Source organism: Prinia subflava, chromosome 5, assembly GCF_021018805.1.
Source record: "Prinia subflava isolate CZ2003 ecotype Zambia chromosome 5, Cam_Psub_1.2, whole genome shotgun sequence".
NCBI lineage: Eukaryota > Metazoa > Chordata > Aves > Passeriformes > Cisticolidae > Prinia > Prinia subflava.
Window position 1 is genome coordinate 6,016,770 of NC_086251.1, and position 21,127 is coordinate 6,037,896.

A 21,127-nucleotide genomic window follows, 5' to 3' on the forward strand; every position below is an offset into this window, starting at 1 on the left:
ACTCTGGGCGCGGGGGGAGCCCAGAGCAGGCACTCCCCGCTCCCCTCGGGCAACCCCCACCCTCAGCAGACGCTCACCAGCGGCAGAGGCTTCCAGATTTAATAGCAAACTGTACAAAAAGTATAAAACCGAATGACGGGTGCTGCACCAGCGTCACACCGCGCTGGGGGAAGGAGGACGGGGCACAGGGAGGGGGAGGAGGAGGGCACATCCCGCCCTTCCCCTACTTGAGGTCCATGAAGCGAATGTCCATGATGAGCAGGAAGTTCTTGGGGAGGGGGCGCGGAGCCGGGGACAGCACGGTGAAGACCTGGCGCTCCAGGTCCACGCCGGTGACCACGATGAAGCCGGCCACGCTGGTCTCGGAGATGTTGTCGTCGGGGCTGTCGGCGGTGCTGACGCTCAGCAGGTGGTGCACCATGTCCCGGCCCGGCGTCACCGGCACCAGCTTCAGCTGGTTGTCCTCCTGCGACATTCCCAGCGGCAGGCACGAGTCCGGGATGGTGGGTGCGCCCACCTTGTAGATCTTGACGTCGGAGAACTTGACGTCGAAGGCGTGCGGGTAGAAGCAGCCGCGGAAGCCGTAGAAGTACTCGCGGATGCGCTCGTCCCGGCATTCCCGGCGGAAGTCCTTGGAGCGCTCCACCACACCGCCGGACTTGGGCAGCAGCACTGTGCGCACAAAGTGGGGCAGGTCCCGCTTGAGCTCGTTGTAGAGGCGCTCCTGGTCCAGCACCACCACCACGTCCACCTCGAAGGCGGAGGCGGCGTGCACCAGCGCCTGGTAGCCCGAGCTCTTGACCCAGCCGCAGGTGTTGATGACGCAGCCGCTCACCGACGCCCGCCGGTTCACCTCGCACCGCTGGTTGAAGACGTCGGCCAGGCACGACGTGATCTGCGGGAGGAGGGGTCACACTGAGGCACCCATGTCCCTGCGCTGTCCCCAGCTCCTGCAGGACCCTCAGGGCCTTGATTGCCCTCAAGGCAAAATTGTGGAACTGTAGGATGGTCTGGGCTGGAACAGACCTTAAAGCCCGCGCAGTTCCCTGTGCCAGGGACACCTTCCACCAGCCCAGGTTCCTCCGAGCCCCATCCAGCCTGGCCTTGGGCACCCCCAGGGATGGGGCATCCACAGCCTCTCCAGGTAACCCTGAAGGGCCTCACCGTCCTCACAGTAAAAGAGTTTCTTCCCCATATCCAGCCCAAATTTCTCCTCCCACTGTGAACCCATCCCATCTTGTCACTCCAGATCCTGACAAGAATCCCTCTCTGGCTTCCCTGTAGTCCCTCAGGATGGAAAGGGCTGCTCTGAGGTCACCACACAAACTTTCCTTCTGCAGGCTGAACTGCTCCACCTCTCCCAGCCTGTTTCCATAGCAGAGGTGCTCCATCAACTTCGTGTCCTTCTCTGGACCCCGTCCCACCCTGATCTGACAGCTGCCAAGGGCTGGCTGGCTGTGCACGAGGCTGCGGCTGCTTTCAACACGTGTTGTGCTGTCCCCAAACAGCAGCAGCGGGAACACCCCGGGGATTCAGAGACCCCGCAGCTGCGGTGGGGGGAAAGCCTGGGGAACTCTGGGGCCAGATCCAACCCGTGCTCACCTTGTTGTAGAGCTTGATGTTGGTGCCGGGCGTGGTGGAGCCGAAGTGGTAGACAAGGGGGGCCTGCAGGGAGAAGCCCTCCTCCACGTCGGCCGGGCGCTCGATGTACAGCGCGCCCATGGTGCCGGGGATGGACACCGAGCCCTGCCCCACGTCCAGCTCCACGAAGGTGGGCCGGCGGCCCAGGCGCACGGCGTAGTTAAGCAGCAGGCGGCACACCGTGGTCTTGCCCACGTCGGTGGGCCCCACCACCATGACGCGGGGCCCGCGCTCGTCCTCCCGCTCGGCCTGGCGCCGCATCTGCTCCAGCGCCGTGTGCGTGTTCAGGTACAGCAGCATCGGCGTGTCCCGCGACACGTAGGCCACCTCGGTGCGGCCGCTGAGCTGCACGGTGCAGCCGTGCCACGTGAACACGGCCACCTTGGCACCCGCGTCGAACGTGAACTTCTTGTTGCGGGTGAGTTCGGTGCCGAACACCTCGGCCATGCCGGTCAGCAGCTCCATCTGCACCGTCTGCCCCGCCTCCACCTCGAAGCGCAGCTCCGTCTCCCGCTCCAGCTCGAACTTGGCCACCTGCTTCTTCTCCTCGCCGCCATCGTCCGCCATGACGCCGACACGGGGGTCCCGGGCCCGGTGCCCCCCGCCCGCCGCGGCTGCGACGGAAGTGACGTCAGAGCAGCGCGCCGGAGCGTGCTGGCCTGTGTCACGTGGGGCGCCTGTGTCACGTGGGGCGTGTCCCGTCGTTCCTACGGCTCATTTGAATCTCATTTGCATATGGCCATTGGCCCCGCCCCTCGCTTGCGTTTCATTCCAGAGGGGCTCCCCCCACTGCCCCCCCGATCCCTCGGGATGAGTCCCGGGCTCTTTGCGTGACGCTCGCATGACATTTACACGCAGTCCTGCGCCCCGCCCCCGCCTGATTCACATCTCACAGGGGTGACACGGGGGACATGAGGGGACACTGGGGACAAGGCAGAACACGGGGACACGAGGGGACAAGAGTGACTGCGGACACGGGGGACATGGGACACGGGGGGACACCGGTGATACGGAGGACACGGGGGGGGGCCGGAGGGACGGGGCAGCCACAGGGACGTGGGGGGACACGAGGTGCCCCGGCGGCCGGGCTGACGTCGGAGGGCCGGGCGGTGACGTCACGCGGCGGTGGCGGGTGTTGACGTCACGGCCGTGGGATGAGTCACGGTGCCGTGATGCGGCTCCCGGGCACGCAGGGCCCCCCCGCGCCCGCTCCGGGGACAGCGGCGACAGCGGCAGCGGGGACAGCGGCGGGCGGTGAGCGGCGCCGGCCCCCGGGAGCCCACGGAACCCGGTACCCCCCCATCGTTTCCCCCAGAGACCCCCAAAGCCCCACCGAGCTCCCGTCGTGTCCCCCGGCGCTCCTGACATTGCCCCCCCAGGGCGATACCCCTGTCCTCCTTCACCGCGACCGCAAATATCCTCCCCCCCCAGCACCCTCTCGCCTCCTGGGGACCCCCGTCATCCCTCCCGCGACCCACAGTCTACCCCTTGGGACCCCATCGTCGCACCTTGGACCGCTCATCAACCCCCCGTGAGGACCCCCATCATCCCCCCCTCAGGACTCCCGTCATCCTTCCTCCAGTTCCCTATTCCCCCCACTCTTGCTACCCGCAGTTTTTCCCGTCAGGACCCCCATCATCTCCCCGGGAACCCCCGCTCCCCAGGGATTCCCAGACGTTTTGAGAAGAGACCCCAGACCCAGCTTGGGACGCCTCTCGCCTCCCCCATTCCCTCGGGCCCCCCTTCCCCGCCCCCCAGTGTCCCCGCTGCCCGTCACTCCTGCGCTGAACCGCCCGGTCTCAGCCAGCTCAGGACGTGGAGTGCTCACCCCTGGGACGCTGAGGAGGGGTCTTCCCTCACCGCCCCCCTTCCCCCTTCGCAGGCAGCCCCCCTTTTCGTCCTCCTTCTGCCGGGGGGCCCCGGCGGAGCCCCCCTGAGCCCGGCCGGGCGGGACGGCGGCTCTTGGCGCGCTGCTGCGCTGCTTCCCCTGCGAGCGGCTGTGCGGGGGCTGCGCGGTGCCCCCCGGGGCGCTGCCCCCGGCCATGCCGCCCCCGGCCCGCCGCCGCCTGCCCCCGGCCGCCCGCCTGCCGCCGCGCACCTTCCGCAGTTACCTGCCGCGCTCCCACCGCACCTACAGCTGCGTCCACTGCCGGGCGCACCTGGCCCGCCACGAGGAGCTCATCTCCAAGGTGCCACCGCCACCCCCGGGCTGGGACGGTGGGAGTCCCCTTGCCCTGTCCCGGGGAGGGGGCTGGGACAGCGGGTGTCCCCCAGCCGTGTCCCTGGAGTGTTGAGTTTCTCCCCCTGGCGAGCCAAGTGTCCCTCTGCGGTGTCCCCAGGGTGGTGAGTGCTCCCCCTGTGGTGTCCCGAGATGAGGACATTCCCACCGTGGCCAGCATGGCCTCAAGGCAGGAAGGAACCGTCCCCCCTCTCCCCCCTGCTGGTGGTGTCCTGGGGGTGGCAGGTGACCTGTATGGTGCTCCCGTGAAGTGGCCGTCTCCCCCTCAGCGTCCCCGAGTTGGCAGGTGTCCCCCCGCAGTGTCCCCAGGCTGATGTGCTGTGCGGTGGCAGTGCAGAGGGGTGGCAGTAGGACATGGAGGGGTGCCACGGGATGTGAGGGACCCCCCAGTGACACTCGCCATGTCCCCGCAGTCCTTCCAGGGCAGCCACGGCCGTGCCTACCTGTTCAACTCCGTGTGAGTACTGGGGGGCTCCGGGGATGGCAGGGGGAGGGGGAGCCCCGGGCCGGGTGTGCCGAGCCTGTGGGACACCCCACTCTCGGTGCAGGGTGAACGTGGGGTGCGGCCCGGCTGAGCAGCGGCTGCTCCTGACGGGGCTGCACTCGGTGGCCGACATCTTCTGCCAGAGCTGCAAGACCACCCTGGGCTGGAAATACGTGAGTGCTCCCCACCTGCTGCCGGCACTGCCCGGGGGTCCCAACCCCTGTCTGGGCACCCCAGCCCCTTCCATGGGCATCCCCGGGCACTGCAACCCCGACCTGGGCACCCCAATCCCTGCCCTGGGTACCCCAACCGCTGAGAACCCCCTGGGCACACCAAACCTTTGCCGTGAGCACCCCCAAGGCCTGGGGAGGGCAGTGCCCGTGGCGGCAGGGGGGGCTGACACTGTGTCCCCCCTCCAGGAGCAGGCATTCGAGAGCAGCCAGAAGTACAAGGAGGGCAAGTTCATCATCGAGATGTCGCACATGGTGAAGGAGAACGGCTGGGACTGAGGCGGGGGCACAGCTGGGGCTGGGGGGACACCTGGGGGCGCACTGGGGGGCCCCTGCCTTGGCACCTTCCCTGTGCCCCCCGGTGCCCCCGGGTGACACCAGCCGCGGGGGTTGGAGGGCTTTTCTAGGTCAATAAAGGCTTCTTTTTTTTTTAGGAAGGTGCTGGTTGTCACCTGCCCCCGGCGCTGCCACCACCCCTGGCTCACGCTGGCACACAGCCTGGCACAGAGCCTGTCCCTTCCCCTCCTCACACGCAGGAGGCGGGAGGTGGTTGATGCATTTATTGGGACCCCGAGCTGGCGGGGAAACTGAGGCACGGGAGGAGCAGGGCCCCCCTGGGGAGCTGGGGCGCTGAAGGGTGAGGACATGGGAAGGGAAAGGAGGGAGGTGGGGAGAGAGGGAGGGACAAGGGATGCAGAGAGGGGAAGGACGGAGGGAAGAAGGGATGGAGAGAGGGAGGGATGAAGGGAGGGAGGAGGGACAAGGGAAGGAAGGATGGGAGGAGAGAGAGGAAAGGGGTAAACGAGAGAGGGCAGAAGGGAAGCTGGGAGAGGAGGAGGCAGGGATGGATGGAGGGAGGAGGGAGAGGAGGAGTTGGGAGAGAAGGATGGAGGGGTAGGAGGAGGGAGGGCAGAGACAAGAGGGACAGAGTCAGGGCTGGGGGTCGCTGAGACGGCCCATGAAGACGGGGAAGTCGCCGGAGTTGTGCCAGAGGACGAAGAGGAAGGGGCGCAGTGCCTCCAGCACCAGGGCCGAGCGCGCCAGCGAGGTGGCCATGGCCGCCGCCGCCTCCACGCCGGTCTCGTCCAGTGCCAGCACCGCCCGGTGCCGCGCCGTGTCCACCGCGGCCGGGCCCCGCGCCAGCCCGCACAGCTCCGCGTCCAGGAACAGCCCGAAGTCTGCGGCACCCGGCCTCAGCGCCACTCCCGCGGGGACACCGCGGCAGCGGGGACCGAGGGGACAGCAGGCGCGGAGAGGACACCAAGGGGACCCGGGGACACAAGGGATCCGGAGAAAACCAATGGACGGTGGGGATAGAGGAGACACCGGGACACAACGGGGACACTGGGGGGCGCCAGGGGACGCTCAGGGATATGGGGAACACCGGGGAGATGAGGGACATTTGGGGACCTGAGAGGCGGCAGGGATAATTTAGGAACATTGGGATGTAAGGGGACATTAGGGGCGCTGGGGGGAGCAGGGCACACAGGGGGCACTGGGGACATAGGGGACACCAGGGACACGTGAGTGTGGGGGGACTCAGGGGAAACCAAAGGCAAGGGGATAGCAAGGACATCGTGGTCTTTGGGGACCCTGGGGAAAGTGACTCCCCCCAAGGGAGGGGCCCGTGACATCCTGCAGGGAGGAACATCACCGCACGGGGAGTGACCTGACCCTGCAGCCCACCCGGGCCCTTTGGTGCCACCAGAGGTGTCCTTACCCATGTCGTGGACCAGAGTCACCACGTCCAGGGAGAGGTCGAGGCGCAGGCGGGGCAGGGACAGCGCGGTGGCCCGGGGCAGGGTGCGGGCCGCCCGCCGTAGCAGCGCCAGGAAGGTTGTGGGGTCCAGCGCCCGCTCCAGGGTCTCCAGAGGCTCCAGGGGCCCCCGTGGCATCAGCACCACGAGGCTCAGCCCCCCGTTCAGCTCCAGCCGCCCCACCTGTGGGGCAGACCCCCACCTAAGGGCCACTGTGGGGACCCCACGGACCGGCACCCCCACAGTGCCACCAGGGAGGTGCCAACCTGGCATCCCTCAAAGTCCCAGGGGAGCGTGGTCACAGCCTGTGCCCCTTTCAGTGCCAGGGGAGTGACATGAGCCTGGCATTCTCTGTAAGTGCCACAGGAGTTATGTCACAGCCTGGCATTCCTCCTTGGTGCCATTGGAGTGACATCATGCCATTATCCCCCAGCAGTGACCCGCCCAGACCCCCAGCACCTGGTGGCCCGTCCTGGCCGAGGGGTACCTGGACCTGCAGGCGGGAGTCGGTGAAGGAGGCCACAGGGTACTTGGCACTGGTCATGGTGGGCACCCTGCGCGGGGGGTGCCCGGGCCGCAGGAAGGGCAGCAGCACCGTCTTCTTACGGTCCAGCGGCATGCGCCAGGCGGCTGTGGGGACACAGCACCATGGCTGGGGGGTGGGGGGCCACATGGGGGGGCCTCAGCTCCGTGCCCCATGCCCAGTGGGTGCCCGGTGGATGGCGGGGCCGTACCGTGCAGGTGGACGGCGCTGAGCAGTAGCAGGCTGGGCTCGGGGGGCAGCGCGGAGAGCAGCGTGGGCAGCAGCCCCTTGCTGGCCTCCCGCACCCAGGCGTTGATGTGCTGCAGGTCCAGGCTCTCGTTGCCGCTCAGGGCGTATGGGCGGGCGCTGTAGAAGCGCAGGGAGTCGTTGAGGAAGCGTGGCCGGAGGCGCAGCTCTGTGGGGCGGCATGGTGCTGATGTCAGCCCGGGTGCCTGGCTGGCAGCCGCGCCCCACCGGCACCCGCCTCACCTGGGTGGTGGAAGATCTGGGCGGCCGAGAAGAGGCCCGGTGCGCTGGCCAGCTTGTGCAGGGCACTGTGCACGCAGTCCAGCCCCGGCGGGTATGCCAGGAGGGCAGCCAGGCGCTCCTGGGTGTCTCCGCGGGCACCTGCAGGCACAGGGGAAGCTCAGCAAGGTGCCCCGGCTGGGACAGCTGCTGGAGCCCGCGGGCAGCCCCCTCACCCAGCAGCAGGTGAGAGAGCCCCACGGCGACGTTGATGGGGGAGAAGAGCAAGTTGTCCTCGGGCTGGGCAGCCTCTGCCATGTGCTGGTAGAAGCGGAGGGCAAAGGTGACCAGAGCCTCGGCCACAGCAGTCTGCTGCTCCCCCGTGGGCTCCCCGCAGGTGTCGGTTGGCTCCTCGTCCCCAGGGCACGGCGGGGCGCTGGTGCCAGGGTCGGGCACTGCCGTGGTCCCATTGGCTGCGGTGTCCAGCTCCCCTGGTGCTTCCTCCGGTGCTCCCGCCGGCACCGTGGGGCTGGAGGCATCTGTGACACCCCAGCCAGGCAGCCCCTCGGGGTGGGCGCTGGGGGTGGGCGTGGGCAGGATGGGGCCCTCCACGTCCTGTGAGGGAGCGGCGGTACGAGCAGGGGGCACAGGCGGTGTCGGGGGCTCTCTGAGTGGTGTCCTCCAGCTGGGAGAGGCCTCCAGAGTGAGCACCTGGGCACAGGGACTTGGGTGAGGCGGGGCATGGGGCACCCGGCTGGAGACTCAGGTGAGGGAGTATAAAGGGGTGTCGGGCACAGGGAGCCTGTGTCCCTGGGCCACACTTACCGAGGGGACAGTGACCGTGGCTGTGGCCACTAGCCACGCCAGAGGCAGCCAGAGTGTCTTGGTGGGCATGCTGGTGGGAGGGCACAGGTCAAGGGCAGGACACACACCCAGCACCACCACCCCGGCACCCCCACTCCCTGCACCCCCCGTACCCCCACCCCACGCAGCCCCACCCCAGGGTACTGTCGCTCTGTCCCACCCCGGGGGTCCGACTGTGAGGGGTGGGAGGAGGCAGCACCGCGGGCCCACCTGGGTGCCCGCCGGGTCGGTCCCTGCGTGTCCAGCGGGCGCCGGGGGATCTGGCCGGGTCCGACCGTGCCTGGTTAAAAATTAAAGAGGTTCCCGTAAATCAGCCGGGACACTGCCAGGGATGCGGGGGCAGCCGTGGGGGACGGGCAGGGCGGTGCGGAGGCAGCCTGGAAGTGACCCCGCGTCCCGTTTTGCTCCCGTCAGGCACCCTCTGCGCGGGGCTCCGGCTTTCTGTCACCCACCGCCCCTGGGACCCCTGGGTGGCAGGGGTCGCCGGCCGCCCCAGGCCCGTCTGTCCCCACCCACCCTGCCGGGGGCGCGGCCGGAGAAGCTCGTCCCGCCCGCCCAGAGGCGTGACCCCACGGAGCCCAGCCCCGTGGCACCGGGCACTGATCAGCATGGCCGGGCGGATCGCCAAGGTGGGCACCGGGACCGGACCAGGGCTCCGGCGCCGCTGCGGTACCGGCGCGGGGGTCCTGGTGCTCGCACCGGAGCGGGGGCCGGGGGAGCCGAGCTCGCGGTGCGGGGGTCCCGGTACCGGGGTGCGAAAGGGGGTTCTGGGGAGTGTTAGTGCCGGTGCGGGGATACTGATACCGGAGCGCGGTAGAGGCGGTGCTGGGGCATATGAGTGCCCGGTGAAGGGGTCCCGGTACCGGGGAGAGGCAGTGCTGGGGGTGTCAGTAACGCTGCGGGGGTCCCGGTGCCGGGGTGCCGGAGAAGCAGGCTGAGGGGTGTCATTGCCGGTGCGGGGGTCCCGGTACTAGGGCGAGGGAGAAGCGGTGCTGGGGGATGTCAGTGCCCGGTGAAGGGGTCCCGGTGCCGGGGAGAGACAGTGCTGGGGGTGTCAGTAACGCTGCGGGGGTCCCGGTACCAGGGCGAGGGAGAAGCGGTGCTGAGGGATGTCAGTGCTCGGTGAGGGGGTCCCGGTACGGGAGAGAGGCCGTGCTGGGGGTGTCAGTGCTCGGTGAGGGGGTCCCGGTGCCGGGGTGCGAGGGAAGCAGTACCGGGTGGAGGGTCTCCGGTGCGGGGGTGACAAACACCCCTGCACGTTTCGGTTTCGTTTCCCCGGCGGGGCGGCCCCGCCCGGGGGTGTGTCCGGGATGCTGGCCCCGTCCATAAAGCTGGGCCCGGTAATTAAACCCTGCCCATTAAGGCGGGGCTCTCAGGGGACCCTGCCCAGAGGCGTCCCCCGGGTGGGGGATTAACCTATGGAAGGGCCGCTGGGGACACACCTCCGTCCCAAAGGGCGTGTCCCGAGCGGCCCCGCCCACACTGTCCCGCCCCCTCATGCAGGAGCTGGAGGAGGCGCGGCGCTGGGAGGGGGCCCGCGACGTGCGGCCGCTGGATGGGAACGTGCGGCGCTGGGGAGGGCTCCTGCTGCCCGTGCGTGGGGAGAGGGCACGGGGGGCACGGGGGGCACGGGGGGATGCGGGGAGTCCTGGGGAGCGGGGGCTGTGGGGGTGCCCTGCGCAGGGGGGACGTGCGGGCTCGTAGGAGGGATGTGCCCCTGGGGGCATGGGAGGGACGGGGAGTGACCCTGGGACCGGGGCTGACTCACTGAGTGAGGGTCCCTCTCAGGACAGAACTGGGGAGGGTCTCCCTGAGGACACTGCGGGCCCTGGGCTGGGGACACTGGGTGGAGGTTCCCCTCCTGAGGGCCTTGGGCTGGCACGGGGGAGTCTCTGAGGGGGAACTGGCTATCAGGGCTGGACAGGGCCCCCTCCCCCACGTACGCTGTGGCAGAGGGGGTTGAGGTGCCCCCATATCCCGGCAGAACAACCCTCCATACAACACTGGCGCCTTCCGCTTCGAGCTGACCTTCTCCCCCAGCCACCCGCTGGAGCCCCCCTGTGCCACCCTCCGCACCCCCATCTACCACCCCAGCGTGGACCTCGAGGGCCGCGTCTGCCAGCCCCTCACCACCCACGCGCTCTGGGAGCCCGCCACCCGCGCCATCCAAGGTGGGCACCGCGGGGACGGGGGCACGGTGCAGGGGGTGCCCCTCTGACCCCCCTGCTCCTGCAGTGCTCCAGGACCTGCTGCTGCAGCTGGACAGCCCGGACCCCCAGCGGGTGCTGCGGCCGGACGTGGCCCGGGAGCTGCAGGAGCGCCCCAAGGAGTTCCGGCGCCGCGCAGAGGAACACACCCGGCTCCACGCCGAGCCGCGCCCCGACCGCCACACATAAGGCAATAAATCTTCTCCATCACCTGCTCTGTCTCCAGGGTGCCTCACTGGGAGGGTGGTGGGCTCCAGGAGTTGCTGCCCCCCACGTGCCAGCCCTGTGGGATGTCACCCTCCTGGTGGCAGAGCCAGGGCTGTGCCCCAACCTGGTGACAATGCCCAGACACTCGCTTGGTGTCAGCATTCCTCCCTCCAGAGACGAGGCCACCATCGCCTGGCACCATGGCCTTTACTGCTGGGGGACAGAGCAGGGGACAGAAAGGGGGATGGCACAGGTGGGGGCTGTGGGGGACCCTCTCAGCGCTTCTTGGTCTTCACGAGCCCCTTGGCCACCAGGCAGCGGTACAGCTCCTGCACGTACGTGTACACGCACTTGGCATCGGGCACCGGCAGCCGCACCATGTCCTCCACCTCCAGCAGCGGGGCACAGCCCGCCCGCTCCCTGCGGGGAGGGACACAGCGGTCACTGGGGCCCGGGGTGGCCGGGGGGACCGAGTGGCCAGGGCTGCGCTCACGCACTCGGCGGTGGCGAAGGCCAGGGCGAAGTTCTCCCGGCGGGCGTTGGGCTCCAGGGTGGCAAAGTCGAAGGCGTCGGGGAAGAAGCTGTGCAGGAGGGCGCAGAAGGCCAGGCCGCTGCCCCAGCTCCCCGAGAAGTTCTGCACGTCCACGTTCTGCGTGGACACGGGGGTCAGGCCACCCCCGGGCCCCCCAGCGGACCCTCCCGCCGCCCCCCAGCTGCACTCACCGCGTACCCACGGGTGCGGGCACGGCACCACTCCAGCAGCATTGTCTTGACCGTGGCGGCACCCCCTGAGCGCCGCAGGTGTGGGGCTGGGCCCTTGGCAGCCCTGGGGGGACCTGGGCTGTGGGACCCTCACACCCTGCCATCCCTCACAGGGACCCCCAGCCCCTCCGTGACCCCACTGCCCCATGGCTCTGGGCCCCCAATGCCCCACGGTCACACAGCCCACCCCTCAACACTGCCCTATTGACCCCCCCATTCCTCCCTGTACCCCTCATTGCCCCATGCTCCCCAATACTCCCTCTGCCCCATGTCCCCCCGGTACCACCATTGCCCCACAAACCCCCAGTTCCCCTATGACCCCTTTGCCCTGTGGCCCCCAATACCCCCACTGTCCCATGTCCTTGCCATGCCCCACAATTTCCCCTGTACCTGCCATTGCCTCATGGCCTTCCAACACCACCATGGCTCCATGACCCACCCACCGTCCCTGGCTGTTCTATAGCCCCCCAGTCTCTCCGTGCCCCCCTTCCCTCAGCACCCCTCCTGCTTCACACCCCCATGTCCCCCATGGGGCCAGGCCCCCCTCACCCTCCGAACTTCTCCAGGATGGCGCAGCGCCCCTGTGCCCGGGACCCCACTCGTGGCCGTCCCCCGGCGCCCTCTGGCCTCAGCCTCTGTCCCGCCGAACCAGGGGCTGCCTTGTCCCGTGGCCCCCCCGCTGGAGCACCCCTGGAAGCACACACGGGTGGGACAGCCATGAGCAGGGGGCAGAGGGTGCCATCCCTGCGGTGGGGTACTGCGGTGCCACCTATGGGGACACACCTCTTGCTGCCTCCTGTGTCCTCAGTGGTGCCAGCTGCAAGGAGAGAGGAGGGGTCAGAGGGGTGGAAGAGGGCATCCACACCCCCCCTGGGCACCCCTGGGGAGGAGGGACACTGTGGGGCAGCAGTGACCCCAGGACAGTAGGGTGCCATCGCCCAAATGGCTCTTACCTGTGGGGGATGCCGGGGACACAGGGGATGTGGGGGACAGAGGGGATGTGGGAGAGGTGGGCGATATGGGGGACATAGGGGATGTGGGAGATGTGGGGGACGTGGGGCTGGTGGCCCCCTCTGGGGACGAGCAGGGGGGGAACTCAGGCCACAGCTCCTCGTCCTCGTCCTGAAGCCAAGTGGGTTCCTGTAAGCAACAGGCAGGGTGGCACTGCCAGCACGAACAGTGTCACTCACACAATGTCCCTGGCACTGTCATCCTGTCCCTGGCACTCTCACCCTGCCCCAGTAAAGACACCCCTGTCCCCATCCGTACCGCAGCTGCCCTCTCCACCTCCTCCTGCCCCAGCCGTGTCACCACCTCCCTTCCAACCTCTCCTCACCTGTCGGCGCAGGGTGTTGCCCGCTGTTGCCGGCGCCGCTTCTCCCCCGGTACCCTCCTCGGTACCCCCTCCGGTGCCCCCGGCTGGCCCTGCCTCGGCATCGCCACCACCATCCCGGGCATTGCCCCCGGCACCCCTGGGCGCTTCTGCCCCGCCATCCCCGGCAGCCTCTCCCCCCGCGCACCGCCCTGAGCCCCCCGTATCCTCCCCTTCATCCCCCGTGTTCTTCCCTTCACTCCTCGTCTCCCTGGCATTGCCCTCCCTGTTCCCCCCATCGCTCCCGGCTTCCCGAGCTTCCTCCCCTCCCTGGGGAGTCGTCTCCTCCTCGCTGCCCGCCCCCGGCCCCACGGCGGGGTCAGAGCGGGTGTCCGGGGTGGGGCTGCCGCGGGTCGGGGTGCCGGGGGTCGGGGTGTCCGAGGCGGGGGTGCCGGGGGTGGGGGTGTTCGCGGAGGGGGTTTCTGAAGTGGGGGTGTCCGAGGCGGGGGTGTCCGAGGTGGGGGTGCTCGCAGTGGGGGTGTCCGAGGTGGGGGTGCTCGCAGTGGGGGTGTCCGAGGCGGGGGTGTCCGAGGCGGGGGTGCTCGCAGTGGGGATGTCTGAGGTGGGGGTTTCGGCGTCTCCCAGAGCCTCCATGTTGCTGCGGTCACTGCTGCAGGGGCACAGGGCTGTCACCGGGGTATCCCCCGACGGCACCCAAGCCGTGAGCTTGCCCGTGCCCCCATAGCCCCCCAGCCCGGCTAACCCCCCTCCTGCCCCTGTCCCCATGCCCTCCTCCAGCCCTGGCATTCCCACTTTGGGCAGCCCAGTTGCCCCACCCCGGCTCCCCCATGCCCCCATCCCGATACCGCACAGCACAGCCCGGTCCCTTCACGTTTTCCTGAAGCCCCCCAAGCCCCAAAGCAACCCTCCCACTGCCCTCCTGCCCCACTTTCCCTCCCCCCCATGCCCCATGTCAGCACCCCTGTGCCCCTTCCTGCCCCCATGTCCCCTCCCGACCACACATATCTCATCCCGGCACCGCCATGTCCCTCTCCCGGCCCCACGTGTCTTCTGCCGGCCCTCCAGTTCCCATTGCCGGCCCCCTATAACCCCTTCCCGGTCTCCCTTGCTGCCCCCCGGTTCTCCCCGGTGTCCCCCAGCCCGAACCCTCCGGCCGCTGCCCGTAACACCCCCGCCCCGTTCCCCCCGGAGCCCCTCGCCCCGAACCCTCCGGCTGCTCCCGCTCCGCCGCCCCTGCTGCGCCCCAGCCCCCCCGCCCGGCGCTATTTTTACCCGGCGGGGGCAGGTGCCGCCTTCACTCACCGCCCACCCGCGGGGCACGCGTGGGGCCGGGCCGGACACCCGGGCACGGCTGGGCAGGGGGAACACCCCGAGAGTCCCACCCGGACTGCGGCGACACCCCAAAGCAGCCCACGGGGCGGGGGACCGAACCCGCGCCGTGCCACCCGAGGGGCACAGGGGACACGGACACCCTGGGCAGGGACAGGGAGACTTGGGGGTCACAGGCACACGGGCGAGGTGGGGAACACGAACACGCGGGGGTGTACGGGGGACACAGAGGGGACACAGAGGGGACACAGAGGGGACACGGGCACATGGAGGTTGCGGGGGGAACAGATTCCCCGGGGGCAACGGGGGACACAGATGCGTGGGGACACAGGTCACACGGGGACAGCCCGGGCGGGACACAGGAGGACCCAGGGAGACGAGGAACAGGGGACACAGAGGGGTGACCGAGAGGGAGGGACCCGATCCAAAGCCCCCCGGCCATCCCCGGGTGAGGTCCCGGCGATGGCCTCGCCCCCTCCAGGCTAGACACGCCCCCTCTCCTGACCACGCCCCTTGCGGGGCAAAGGCCGGGCAGAGCGCGCGCCCTGCCGCGCCTCTCCCGCCGCTAGGCCGCCGCCACGCCCCTTCCATCAAACCAATCAACGACAGTGATGGCTCTCTGGTCCCGCCTCCTCCTCCACGCGATTGGTTAGCACCGGCGGTGGGGCGGGGCCGCTGCGCGGGTGGGCGGAAGCGCGGCGCCCACGTGGTTCCTGCAGGGAGCCGCCGCCGGGTCCCGAACCGAGAGGGACCGTGGGGGTCTGACGGGGCGGATCCGAGCGGGATCGGGCTCAGAGGGACCGCGATCGGGACCGGGACCGAGCGGGGCCGGTGCTGGCCGCCATGGATCCGCTGCGGGCTCAGCAGCTGGCGGCCGAACTGGAGGTTGAGATGATGGCCGACATGTACAATCGGTGCGGCCCGCCGGGAGAGGGCATTGGGGTGTTGGGGTACCGGGGGCTGTCCGTGGCTTGGGGGACACTAGCGGCTGTCAGAGGCACTGGGGGACCCTGGGGTCCTGGGGTTGTAGGGGAGTGCGGGCGGTCCTAGGAAACACGCGGGAAATGGGGTGGGGGAACCGGAGGTGCCTGAGGATGGGGGACGGTGGGGGGTCCTAGGGGTGCCCGGGTGGCGATGACGGGGGATACTGGGCTTGTTGGGGGTTGGGGTGCAGGGGCCGGGGTCCCGGTCGGTGATGCTGGAGGTACAGGAGGTGCTGGGGTGCAGTCTGGGACTGCCGGGGATGGCGATAACGGGCGGTACGGGGGGTGCTGAGGTGCGGGGCTGGGTCCTGGGGATGGTGATGGCGGGGTACAGGAGATACTAGGGTGCGGGGTCGGGGTGCCGGAGTTGCAGATGGCGGGGTATGGGGTGTGCCGCGGTGCGGGGCCGGGTCCCGGGTGGCGCGGGGCTCAGGCGCGGTGCGGTCCGTGCAGGATGACCCAGGCGTGCCACCGCAAGTGCGTCCCCCCGTTCTACAAGGAGTCGGAGCTGTCCAAAGGGGAATGCGTGTGCCTGGACCGCTGCGTGGCCAAGTACCTGGAGGTGCACGAGCGGATGGGCAAGAAGCTGACGGAGCTGTCGCTGCAGGACGAGGAACTGCTCAAGCGAATGCAGCAAGGCACTGGCACCGCCTGAGCCCCCACCCACACCCCAATAAACCTGGGGCGTCTGCTGTGCTCCCCTCGCCTCCCAAACCCACCCTGTGGCCGTGTGTTGGGGTACGTGGTGCCTGTGGTTGCTGCTGGGAGCCTCCCTTGCTGTCCCCAGCTGCCACGTGCCGTGTCCTTGTGGGGAGCACCCCTGGGTGCCCCCCCCCGGCTGGGCCCAGCCCCTGTAATCCCTCGGATTAGGCAGAGCTGGGCTGAGCCCCTTGTAATCTCCAGTGGGGTGGGACAGGGCTCAGCCCCTCCCTGTCTGTCTGTGCTGGGGGTCACCAGAGGGGACAGCTGGGGGTCTCTGCACAGGGACACAGCCCCAGAGGGGCAGGGCACAGGAACACCCTCACAGGGACACCCCCACAACACCCAGCCCCAGTTGAGGATACACAGATGGGACCACGTGGGGACAACCCAGGGACACCTCTGCCTGGGCAAAGACCACTTGGGGACAGCCAGAGACCACAGGGGAGGGGGCATGGGGACACGCACGTGGGGACAGTCTGCACACATGCAGAGGGACACCCCCACACACCCCCGGGGACAGCTGGAGGGGACAAGGGCCCGGAGGGACATGTACACCCAGGGAGTCACACCCGCCGAGGGACACCCCACGCTGTGTGAGGGGCACCTGCCGGGGGGCAGCCCAGGGGTGACACACACCCAGAGGGGCCGGGGGTAGGGGATGGGCTGTGTCCCTGTGCCCACAGCCCGGCGGCGTCTGCTCCATCTGTGTGCTAGCGCCTGCGGGAAGTGGGTCAGGCTGTGCAGGGCGTGGGGGTGGCTCCGCACCCTGCGGCTCCCGTGACACCCGCCAGCACCCTCCAGGGGGTGCGGGGTATCGGCGTCACGGAAGCCTGCGTGTCACCGCGGTGGCACCGGGTGTGTGGCACGTGTCAGAGGGCGTCCATCCGTCCCCCCCCACAGCACCCTGCACGCCTCGCTGCCCTGCCACCCGCCACTCCCATCAATATTTCAGGAGCGGCAGGCGGTGACCTGGAACGGCAGTGGCCCACCCACAGCAGCCAGGCCCCGCTCTCCCAAAATAAGACCATTTTTAATAAATAATTTCCCACCTTTTGGTTCCTGTTGGGGGTTTTTCCCGCTCAGGATGGGAGGGGACCCCCTTCTGCATCCTCCGGCCCCCCCCCCGCCGGCTGTTCCTCACAGTCCTTGAGGCCTCCCCTGGGGAGAAGGGGTGCACGGGCACCCCGAGGAGCTGGGAACCCCTGGGGTGCCGAGGGGGGCTCAGAGTCGGGGCAGGGTCAGAGCCAGGAGGGGCAGGAGGACGGGGGGCCGGTGGGGCGCGGCAGCGGCCATGGGGGCACAGGGGTCATGGGGGCAGCTGGCGTCCTCGGGGGGCCCGCGGGAGTCACGGGACGGGGGTGGCGGCCGGGGCTGGGGTCCCCGCAGGTCGTGGGGGGGCAGCCCGTCGCGGTAGAAGGCGGAGGGCGGCGCGGCCGGGAGGGTCCCGGGGCGACCCAGCGCCCGCCCTGGAGTGCCCATCACCGCCACGCCGTTGCCAGCGCCGCCGTTGGAATCTTCCGTCTCCTCCTCGTCGTCGTCGTCCTCGGGGCAGACGTCGAAGTCGCGGGGGCGGAGGTGACGCAGGTCGGTGCCGCGGCGGTGCGGAGGGCTGGCGCAGGGCACCGGGGAGCTGGAGACGCGCGTGCGGCGGAACCAGGCCCAGAGCGGGCGCGCGCGGCAGTCGCAGGCCCAGGGGTTGGCGTTGAGACGCAGGAACTGAAGCGAGGGCAGGGCCGCCAGCGGGTCCCCAGGCAGGGCCACCAGGCTGTTGTTGAACAGGTAGAGGATGGTGAGGCGCGCCAGCCCCCCGAAGGCGCGGCGGTGGATGGCTGCCAGCCGGTTGGCGTGCAGCAGCAGACGGTCCAGGCTCGACAGCCCCCGGAAGACGCCCTCTGACAGCGCCCGCAGCCGGTTGCCGTGCAGGAAGAGGTGGCTTAGGTTTGCCAGGTCGGCAAAGAGGTCGTCCTGCGGGGAACAAGAGAGGGGTGGGCATGGTGTGGGGATCCACAGTGCTGTTCTGTGGCCCTGCCTGGTGGGCATCACCTGGAGAGCCACCGGTGTGGCCCCCACAGAGCCCTGCCGTGGGTCCTAGTCCTGTCAGCATCACCCATCACCCTCTCCTGGGTCCCTGCTCCATGAGCATCGTGCAAGACCTTGTCCTGTGTCCCTGCCGTGCTGGTGTCACCCATGGTCCTGCCCCGTGGCCATCTCTGCTCCCTCAGCATCTCCTCCTGTCCCTGCCCCACACTCTGGCCCCGTCAGCATCACCTTGTCCCACATCCTGTCTCCAGGGGCTGCCACCCATCACCCTGCCCGGTCCCACCTCTGTGCCTTGCAGGCATCGCCTGCCACCCCACCACACCCACCTGGAGGTAGAGCAGCCCGTTCTCCTGCAGGTAGAGGTACTGGAGGCTGCGGAGGCCGCGGAAGATGCCGCTGGGCAGGCTGGCCAGCCGGCACCGGTACAGGTGCAGGGCCTGGAGGCGGTGGAGGCCGTGGAAGGTGTCGGGGGCCAGGACGCGGAGGTGCGGGTTGTCACCCAGGTCGAGCTCCTCCAGGGCGGGCAGGTGGCGGAAGGTGCCCGGCTGGATGGAGGAGATGTTGTTGGAGTAGAGCCAGAGGGTGACGGTGCTGGGCCCGAAGGTGCCCGCCCGCAGCGCCCCGATGACGTTGTTCTGCAGGAAGAGGCGGCGGGCGCCGGGCGGGAGCCCCGCGGGCACCGAGGAGAAGTTGTTGGCCTGGCAGCTGACGGTGGGCGGCGAGACGTAGCAGGTGCAGAGCGCGGGGCAGGCGGGAGCCCCGCCGGGCACCCACACCAGCGCCGCCAGCAGCAGCAGGGCCGCCGGGCGCCCGCCTGAGGGCACAGCGGGGCGTCAGCGCGGGGCACCGCGCGTCCCCGACCCCCGCGCCGCCGCCGCCCGCCCCCCGCAGCCCGCAGAGCCTCCCGGGGCCGTGCCCGCCCGCCCGGCCGCGGCACTCCACGAACGCCTCCTGGAGTCCCCCAGGGCCGTGCCCACCCCGTCAAGCCGTGGTTCCTTAGGAGAGTCCCAAGGTCCTGATCATTCCGTAGGGTCGGGCATCCCGAGAAGGCCCCCAGGATTGCACCCACCCTTAGGGCCATGGTTCCCCAGGAGAACCCCAAGGTCATGACAGCCCCATAGGGCTGGGCACTCCTTGAAGCCTCCAAAGCCACACCAGCTCCACAGGGCCGTGTTTCCCCAGGAGAATGCCAAGGTCATCACCACCCCGAGGTGGGGGACTGTGCCCACCCACAGGGCCGTGGCCCCCAGCAGTCCCCTGAGAGCCATGCCTCCCCAGAGACCCCCCAAGGGCATGCCCACCCACATGGCCGTGGTCTCCTAGGAGATCTCTAGGACCACAGCCCCCTAGGAGAATTCCAAGGTCATGACCACCCAACAACACTACATGCCCCTTGCAGTCCCCAGACCCACATCAGCCCATCGGACTGTGCTCCCCAGAGACCCCCCCAGGGCTATGCTGCTGCACAGCACCAAGGCTGGGCACCCCAAAAAGTGGCTGTCCACCTGTGACCTCCTGGGGCTGTTCCTGCTCCTGGGGCCGAGCTCCCCAGGGACCCCAAAGCTCCCTGAGCTCCCCTGCCGTGGCCTCACTCCTGCGGGACCATGCCCGCCCCACGGTCCACCAGAACCCCTCACAGGGTCACAGACCCCCGGGACCCCCCTCACCCCAGTCTGGGGGGGGGTCCGTGCCCCCTCCCCAAACGGGGCGGTGCCACGTGCACGCGTGCCGCGGCCACGTGTGGGGCGGGGCACGCGTGGGCGCGGGCTGACGACACGCGCCGCCGCTCCGGGTGTTCAGCATCCCCCCCTTCTCCCCCCCCACACCCCCCCCCGTGTCCATCCCCCCCTCAGGCTGCAACCCGAGAGCTTCATCCATAATTCAGCCCGGCGGCCTGGATCCACGCCCGGGGATGCGTGGATGCGCCCAGTCGCCGCTACCGGGGGAGGGGAGAGGAAGGAGGGGGGCGGTGGGACCCTCCGGTGCACCGGAGGTCACACCGGAGATGCACCGAAGGGTCCCACCGCCCCCTTCCCTCCCTTCCCCTCTGCCGGTGCTCGGCGAGTTGGGGGGGTACCCACCCCCCACCCACCCACGGAGGCGTCCGGCGCATCTGCTCAGCGCCGCCCCCCTCCCCCGGCGCCCCGTGCCGGCGTGCGCCCCCCACCCGCGTCCCATCTGTCACTCCCCCACGCCGCGGGCTGACTCAGTTGGGAGCTGAAGTCACCGGTTCTCAGCTTCCCCCCCACCGGGTGCCAACCCCCCCCCACCCCGGTACTTGCGGGTACCCCACAGACCCGCGGCACCCACCCGCGGCGTGACCCGGGCACTCCCGGCTCCCCGGCGGTGCCCACATCGCGAACCATGGGGCGTCTCCACGCCGCGCTGGGGGTCCAGGGCTGGCACCGCGTACCCCCTGGGTCGGGGGGCACACCCCGCTGGGGGTCTTGGGGTACCCACACTCCGGGCTGGGCATCTTAGGGTGACACCGGGGACGCGGTGGATCGTGGAGCACCCAGAAGCCGGGCTATGCACGCCGGTGCTGCACAGGGTGTGCCGGGATTCGTGGGGCACCCCGACGCCGCCCTGGGGGGGCCGGGGATGGCCCCGAGCACCCACGTGTCATGGGGCAGCCCCACGCTGGGCTGGGGGTCCCTGGGTGGCACCGGATACCTCGTGGGTCATGAGACAGCCGCACCTCGGGCTGGGCTGGCAGCAGGCACCTCGTGGGTCGGGGGCACCCCCGCGCCAGGCAGCCGGGGCTCGCGGGGAACTCCACCTTGGGTGCCCCGGGACCGCGCCCCCACGCCGGGCTGTGCCTTCCGGGGCGGCCCCGGGGTCCCCGCGCTCCCGGGGCTCCCCACGCACCCCGGGGCGCCAGCACCCCGGGTGCCGCGGGGCACACCGAGCCGGGACCGAGGTCTCCGGGTGGCATCCCGGGGTCCACCCGACACCCGTGGGACCCCGCCCGACCCCGCGCCTACCTGGGGGCAGGTCCCGAGCCGTGGGGGGCCGCATGGCGGGGCGGCCGCTCAGGCGCTGCCCACCCGCGGGGTCATGGCCGGTGCCGGGGGGGCTGCTCTCCCCCTTCGCCCCCGCCGCGCCGCCGGGAGCAGCAGCCGCCGCCGCCCCGGGGCATGGCACGGGTGGGCTCGGGCTCGGGCACGGGTGGGCTCGGCGCGGCGCTGCCCGCGGCTCCGTGGGGCTGAGCCCTCCCCGCGCCGCGCCTTATCCCGGGGCGGCCGCTCCGCCCCCCGCGCCGGCCCCGCCGCTTAACCCTTCCCGGGCCGGCCCGCCACAGGCGGGACAGGGGTGGGCACGGGGACCCCCGGCGGGGACGGCGGGGACAGCGGGGGATGTG

At 70.1% G+C, this 21,127-nt stretch overlaps 7 protein-coding genes across 9 annotated transcripts; 3 read left to right on the top strand and 4 right to left on the bottom strand.

Moving 5' to 3' along the window:
- Positions 1–85: 85 nt before the first annotated feature.
- On the bottom strand, positions 86–4,066 carry CLP1 (cleavage factor polyribonucleotide kinase subunit 1). The gene is made up of 3 exons (XM_063397807.1): positions 3,753–4,066; positions 1,603–2,300; positions 86–895 (listed from the first exon to the last, which is right to left on the bottom strand). Exons 2-3 carry the CDS (start codon positions 2,206–2,208, stop codon positions 224–226), a joined length of 1,278 nt encoding a protein of 425 aa, XP_063253877.1. The 5' UTR covers positions 2,209–2,300; positions 3,753–4,066; the 3' UTR covers positions 86–223.
- On the top strand, positions 2,771–4,933 carry YPEL4 (yippee like 4). 2 transcript variants are annotated; one of them, XM_063397819.1, is made up of 5 exons: positions 2,771–2,895; positions 3,524–3,830; positions 4,294–4,337; positions 4,429–4,537; positions 4,784–4,933. In XM_063397819.1, exons 2-5 carry the CDS (start codon positions 3,684–3,686, stop codon positions 4,871–4,873), a joined length of 390 nt encoding a protein of 129 aa, XP_063253889.1. In that variant the 5' UTR covers positions 2,771–2,895; positions 3,524–3,683; the 3' UTR covers positions 4,874–4,933. The 2 variants fall into 2 exon arrangements, with proteins under 2 accessions (XP_063253889.1, XP_063253888.1); XM_063397818.1 differs by having other exon boundaries at positions 2,799–2,932.
- A 206-nt stretch (positions 4,934–5,139) lies between these two features.
- On the bottom strand, positions 5,140–9,655 carry SERPING1 (serpin family G member 1). 2 transcript variants are annotated; one of them, XM_063397805.1, is made up of 9 exons: positions 9,418–9,655; positions 8,414–8,483; positions 8,165–8,234; positions 7,576–8,050; positions 7,364–7,501; positions 7,086–7,289; positions 6,839–6,981; positions 6,315–6,534; positions 5,140–5,772 (listed from the first exon to the last, which is right to left on the bottom strand). In XM_063397805.1, exons 3-9 carry the CDS (start codon positions 8,231–8,233, stop codon positions 5,525–5,527), a joined length of 1,497 nt encoding a protein of 498 aa, XP_063253875.1. In that variant the 5' UTR covers position 8,234; positions 8,414–8,483; positions 9,418–9,655; the 3' UTR covers positions 5,140–5,524. The 2 variants fall into 2 exon arrangements, with proteins under 2 accessions (XP_063253875.1, XP_063253874.1); XM_063397804.1 differs by lacking the exon at positions 9,418–9,655 and adding an exon at positions 8,720–8,828.
- On the top strand, positions 8,701–10,623 carry LOC134550897 (ubiquitin-conjugating enzyme E2 L5-like). The gene is made up of 4 exons (XM_063397820.1): positions 8,701–8,832; positions 9,707–9,796; positions 10,188–10,374; positions 10,439–10,623. Exons 1-4 carry the CDS (start codon positions 8,812–8,814, stop codon positions 10,597–10,599), a joined length of 459 nt encoding a protein of 152 aa, XP_063253890.1. The 5' UTR covers positions 8,701–8,811; the 3' UTR covers positions 10,600–10,623.
- Positions 10,624–10,815: 192 nt separating this feature from the next.
- Positions 10,816–12,990, bottom strand: SMTNL1 (smoothelin like 1). The gene is made up of 8 exons (XM_063397384.1): positions 12,973–12,990; positions 12,716–12,919; positions 12,333–12,519; positions 12,163–12,196; positions 11,929–12,069; positions 11,341–11,443; positions 11,115–11,266; positions 10,816–11,037 (listed from the first exon to the last, which is right to left on the bottom strand). Exons 1-8 carry the CDS (start codon positions 12,988–12,990, stop codon positions 10,893–10,895), a joined length of 984 nt encoding a protein of 327 aa, XP_063253454.1. The 3' UTR covers positions 10,816–10,892.
- A 1,752-nt stretch (positions 12,991–14,742) lies between these two features.
- On the top strand, positions 14,743–15,738 carry TIMM10 (translocase of inner mitochondrial membrane 10). Its single transcript, XM_063397822.1, has 2 exons — positions 14,743–14,955; positions 15,478–15,738. Exons 1-2 carry the CDS (start codon positions 14,885–14,887, stop codon positions 15,677–15,679), a joined length of 273 nt encoding a protein of 90 aa, XP_063253892.1. The 5' UTR covers positions 14,743–14,884; the 3' UTR covers positions 15,680–15,738.
- Positions 15,739–15,882: 144 nt separating this feature from the next.
- RTN4RL2 (reticulon 4 receptor like 2) lies at positions 15,883–21,008 on the bottom strand. Its single transcript, XM_063397821.1, has 3 exons — positions 20,751–21,008; positions 18,093–18,580; positions 15,883–17,691 (listed from the first exon to the last, which is right to left on the bottom strand). Exons 1-3 carry the CDS (start codon positions 20,782–20,784, stop codon positions 16,948–16,950), a joined length of 1,266 nt encoding a protein of 421 aa, XP_063253891.1. The 5' UTR covers positions 20,785–21,008; the 3' UTR covers positions 15,883–16,947.
- Between the last annotated feature and the right edge of the window lie 119 nt (positions 21,009–21,127).

Excerpts from the sequence above, each read along its gene's own strand:
- SMTNL1 (XM_063397384.1), bottom strand. Across the intron at positions 12,520-12,715 it reads GCAACACCCTGCGCCGACAG|GAACCCACTTGGCTTCAGGA; the intron begins GTGAGGAGAGGT and ends TGTTGCTTACAG. Across the intron at positions 12,197-12,332 it reads GTCCCCGGCATCCCCCACAG|CTGGCACCACTGAGGACACA; the intron begins GTAAGAGCCATT and ends CTCTCCTTGCAG.
- CLP1 (XM_063397807.1), bottom strand. The coding sequence starts at position 2,208 with ATGGCGGACGATGGCGGCGAGGAGAAGAAGCAGGTGGCCAAGTTCGAG. Across the intron at positions 896-1,602 it reads ACATCAAGCTCTACAACAAG|ATCACGTCGTGCCTGGCCGA; the intron begins GTGAGCACGGGT and ends CTCCTCCCGCAG.
- TIMM10 (XM_063397822.1), top strand. The coding sequence starts at position 14,885 with ATGGATCCGCTGCGGGCTCAGCAGCTGGCGGCCGAACTGGAGGTTGAG. Across the intron at positions 14,956-15,477 it reads ATGGCCGACATGTACAATCG|GATGACCCAGGCGTGCCACC; the intron begins GTGCGGCCCGCC and ends CGGTCCGTGCAG.
- RTN4RL2 (XM_063397821.1), bottom strand. The coding sequence starts at position 20,784 with ATGCGGCCCCCCACGGCTCGGGACCTGCCCCCAG. Across the intron at positions 18,581-20,750 it reads GGCTCGGGACCTGCCCCCAG|GCGGGCGCCCGGCGGCCCTG; the intron begins GTAGGCGCGGGG and ends CTGTGCCCTCAG. Across the intron at positions 17,692-18,092 it reads ACGGGCTGCTCTACCTCCAG|GACGACCTCTTTGCCGACCT; the intron begins GTGGGTGTGGTG and ends TGTTCCCCGCAG.
- SERPING1 (XM_063397804.1), bottom strand. The coding sequence starts at position 8,813 with ATGCTGATCAGTGCCCGGTGCCACGGGGCTGGGCTCCGTGGGGTCACG. Across the intron at positions 8,051-8,164 it reads CCACGGTCACTGTCCCCTCG|GTGCTCACTCTGGAGGCCTC; the intron begins GTAAGTGTGGCC and ends CCCTGTGCCCAG. Across the intron at positions 6,982-7,085 it reads CAGCGCCGTCCACCTGCACG|CCGCCTGGCGCATGCCGCTG; the intron begins GTACGGCCCCGC and ends GTGTCCCCACAG.
- YPEL4 (XM_063397819.1), top strand. The coding sequence starts at position 3,684 with ATGCCGCCCCCGGCCCGCCGCCGCCTGCCCCCGGCCGCCCGCCTGCCG. Across the intron at positions 3,831-4,293 it reads ACGAGGAGCTCATCTCCAAG|TCCTTCCAGGGCAGCCACGG; the intron begins GTGCCACCGCCA and ends ATGTCCCCGCAG. Across the intron at positions 4,538-4,783 it reads CCACCCTGGGCTGGAAATAC|GAGCAGGCATTCGAGAGCAG; the intron begins GTGAGTGCTCCC and ends TCCCCCCTCCAG.
- LOC134550897 (XM_063397820.1), top strand. The coding sequence starts at position 8,812 with ATGGCCGGGCGGATCGCCAAG. Across the intron at positions 8,833-9,706 it reads TGGCCGGGCGGATCGCCAAG|GAGCTGGAGGAGGCGCGGCG; the intron begins GTGGGCACCGGG and ends CCCCTCATGCAG. Across the intron at positions 9,797-10,187 it reads GGGGAGGGCTCCTGCTGCCC|AACAACCCTCCATACAACAC; the intron begins GTGCGTGGGGAG and ends ATATCCCGGCAG.